At 49.6% G+C, this 2,832-nt stretch overlaps 1 protein-coding gene across 1 annotated transcript in view; it reads right to left on the bottom strand.

The window, feature by feature from the left end:
• The window catches only part of LOC126507735 (aflatoxin B1 aldehyde reductase member 3-like), a 7,562-nt gene continuing 4,730 nt past the window's right edge, over positions 1-2,832 (bottom strand). Inside the window, exons 4-6 of the mRNA XM_050152463.1 lie at positions 1,797-1,807; positions 1,335-1,584; positions 1-436 (exon numbers count right to left, since the gene is read on the bottom strand). Coding sequence (XP_050008420.1) covers positions 275-436; positions 1,335-1,584; positions 1,797-1,807 — 423 coding nt within the window. The 3' untranslated portion in view covers positions 1-274. The remainder of the gene's footprint in view (positions 437-1,334; positions 1,585-1,796; positions 1,808-2,832) is intronic.

Raw genomic sequence — 2,832 nt, forward strand, 5'->3', positions numbered from 1 at the left:
TTTCAAAGAATAAGGCCACCAGGTCTGCTGCAGCCTGAGCTACAGCCATGGCAGGTTTTATTCAACAGGAGGTAGTGGGGAGAATCAGGCAGCTCTCACACTGAAGACAACTGAGTGTAGAGCAAGGCAATAGAAAGAAACAAAACAAACAAAGCCATCAGAGATCTGGATGAGGAGGGAAAGAGCAGCTGACTCGGCTCACAGCCCAGACTAGCCAGACTAGAACACAGCCTGACAGGCAGTGACGACTACACCTTCTCATGTCAGAACCAGCTTAGCGGAAGTAGTTGGGACAATCATGGGCTATCAGGTCCCAGGCTTGGTCAAAGGCCTCCACGACAGCCGGCTCCAGGGGCCCTTCTTCAACGCAGGCCAAGTTCTGCTCCAATTGCTCCAGACTGGACATGCCCAGAATGACCGCATCCCCATGGGCACCCTGCAAGGGACATACAGATTCCAGCACACACCTGCCATCCCATCGACTCATTACCCGCCCCTCCTGTCCATCGCTTGCTGAGATTTAAGATCTGTTTTCACTTGAGTATTGCTTCTAGAAGAAATGACTACTGCCTCCAAACAGCCAAGGTCTGCCAGGCTCCTCTGCCCTGCAGGACAGTTTGGGAAAAAGTTAGATTCAGGCCTGACATTTACCAAGAACTAAAGGGGCAACATTACCCCAGAATGCCCACACTGGAGAAGGGGGTTAAGGAAAGGAAGTGGAGACAGCAGACAGAAAGGGATGCTCCCTGGGACATGGAATTGAGTTCTCTCTCTAGAGAGAGTGCTGGAAGGGAGGTTGATAAACAATTTCGTTTTTAATGTTCTTTTTAGAGTCAAATCTATGCTTATTTCCTACACCGTGGAGCTGTGGGACTTTAGCAAGGAAACCTCTTGCTCATATGGAGAACCAATTTCTCCGTATGGAAATGGAGATCATGGGAGCTGGAAGGATGGATTAACCGCTAGAAGCAGTTTTTGCTCTTGAAGACAACCTGGATTTGGTTTTCACTACCCACCTGGCGCTGGGTCACAATCACTTGTAACTACAATCCTAGGGGATGTGCCACCCTCGTCTGGCTTCTGCTGGAACTACAAGCATTTGTGGCCACCAGAAAAGCACTCATACGGACAAAATAACTAGATCTTTAAGCAAAACAGTCCAGATGACTAGACTTCACACAGTCATTGGACCACAGCGAGGTAAGCTAGCACTACTATGTGTCACCAGCCTGGGAGAAGCTGGGCCAGAGAAGATGGAGTCTCCAGGGAATTCAACCCCCCTCCCCCAATAAGACTTCACAGCAGAGGCTAAACAACCGGGGCCTGTTGCATACCTTGAGCTGTGAGTGATGGTACATCCACCGCAGGGCGGCCGAGGTCATACTGGGGGTGCTGGTGCCATAGCTGGATTTCAGAGCCTTCTCCACCAGAGCGATGCCCTTGAAGTGTTCCTCCTTCCAGTACCTAAATGGATGGGGGCGGGGGAACGACAGTGACATGGGGTCAGTTTCCCAGGGGTCACTAGAGGGTGACTCAAACCCTACATCCCTGAGGTGACTTCTGTCCTCAGGCAGAGCTCTGCCCCTTCAGCATCAGAACACACAGGTGTCCAGGCCCCTTGTCAGGTCACAGAGGACAATAATCTGGTATTTTACATGCTCATTAAACATTAACAATACAGCTCCCTAAGTGAGGATTCTCAGCTGCCACAACACACTTGGGTGCCCTGGGTCACACAGGCTAAAGTCCTGAGCACCAGTCTGGCTTCTGCGGTCAACTCCCTTCCCTGCACTCACTGGTCTACTTCCTGTGGGAGGAACACTTTCACTGCGGTGTGTCTTAGCAACATGGTCAGAAGAGAAGCTGATTGCGCTGGATTCTGAAGGGCAGCAGGCCTTGATTCTCTGGAGGAGAACCCTGGTATCTGACAGTGTGTGAAATGCCTTCAGAACCACTGACCAAGGCAGTGGTTTGTATTCCAGGCAGAAGGATCACAGACTGTTAGTGGGGGAGGCTGCAGTTAGGGGTTCTTTGTGGTTGCCATCTTGTTCTGAGGTGCTGAGCATCAAAGGCAAGGCATCCTCACACCAACCATTGCTCTGCCAGTGAGCAGCACACTCCCTACAGGTCAGGCTTGAATCATGCCGGATACACAGTCAGGCTAACACACTCTGCTCACTGCTTTTAACTTTGGATTTTTCCAATCACACCAATATCACAGCCTCCTGTAGGAGGCTTGCTTGCTGGGCCTTTCCTTCCCAGACAGAGAATACAAACAGCAAATGCGTCAGTCTATGCTCACCAATGATTCTTGGAGATATGGCAGCTAAGATGCCAGAGGGGAGGGAAATGTAAGAGTTCCACACAGTGGCTGACCATGGAGAAACACACATCTGATCCCACATCTGAGGAGGCTGAGGCAGGAGCACCACAAGTTGTACACTATACTGGGTCAAATTAGACCTCAAAAAAAGTCACTTGAAAGAAAGATCGAATCTTTGATAATTTTTTTTTCTCCTTCTATTTTTGTAGTGCTGGAATTCAAAGCCAGAGCTTTGAGCACTCCATGCCAGGAGATAGGCAGGCCTTGCACTTGTAATCTTTCTGCCTCAGTTTCCCCAGTCAGATACATTTTTGGATATTTAAAATTTGGATCAGAGCATTGTAGAAGACACTAGGAATCCTAGCTCATTGTCCAAGTGGTGGTGGCACACACCTATAATCCCAGCACACAGGAGGTAGAGGCAGGCAGGTGTCTAAGAAAAAGGCCAATCTGGTCTAAAGAGTGAGTTCCAGGATAACCAGTGCTATACACACACACACACACACACA

This window comes from Alexandromys fortis, unplaced genomic scaffold, assembly GCF_014885135.2.
Source record: "Alexandromys fortis isolate MF-2015 unplaced genomic scaffold, M_Fortis_MF-2015_v1.1 scaffold_26, whole genome shotgun sequence".
In the NCBI taxonomy this organism is placed as follows: Eukaryota; Metazoa; Chordata; class Mammalia; order Rodentia; family Cricetidae; genus Alexandromys; species Alexandromys fortis.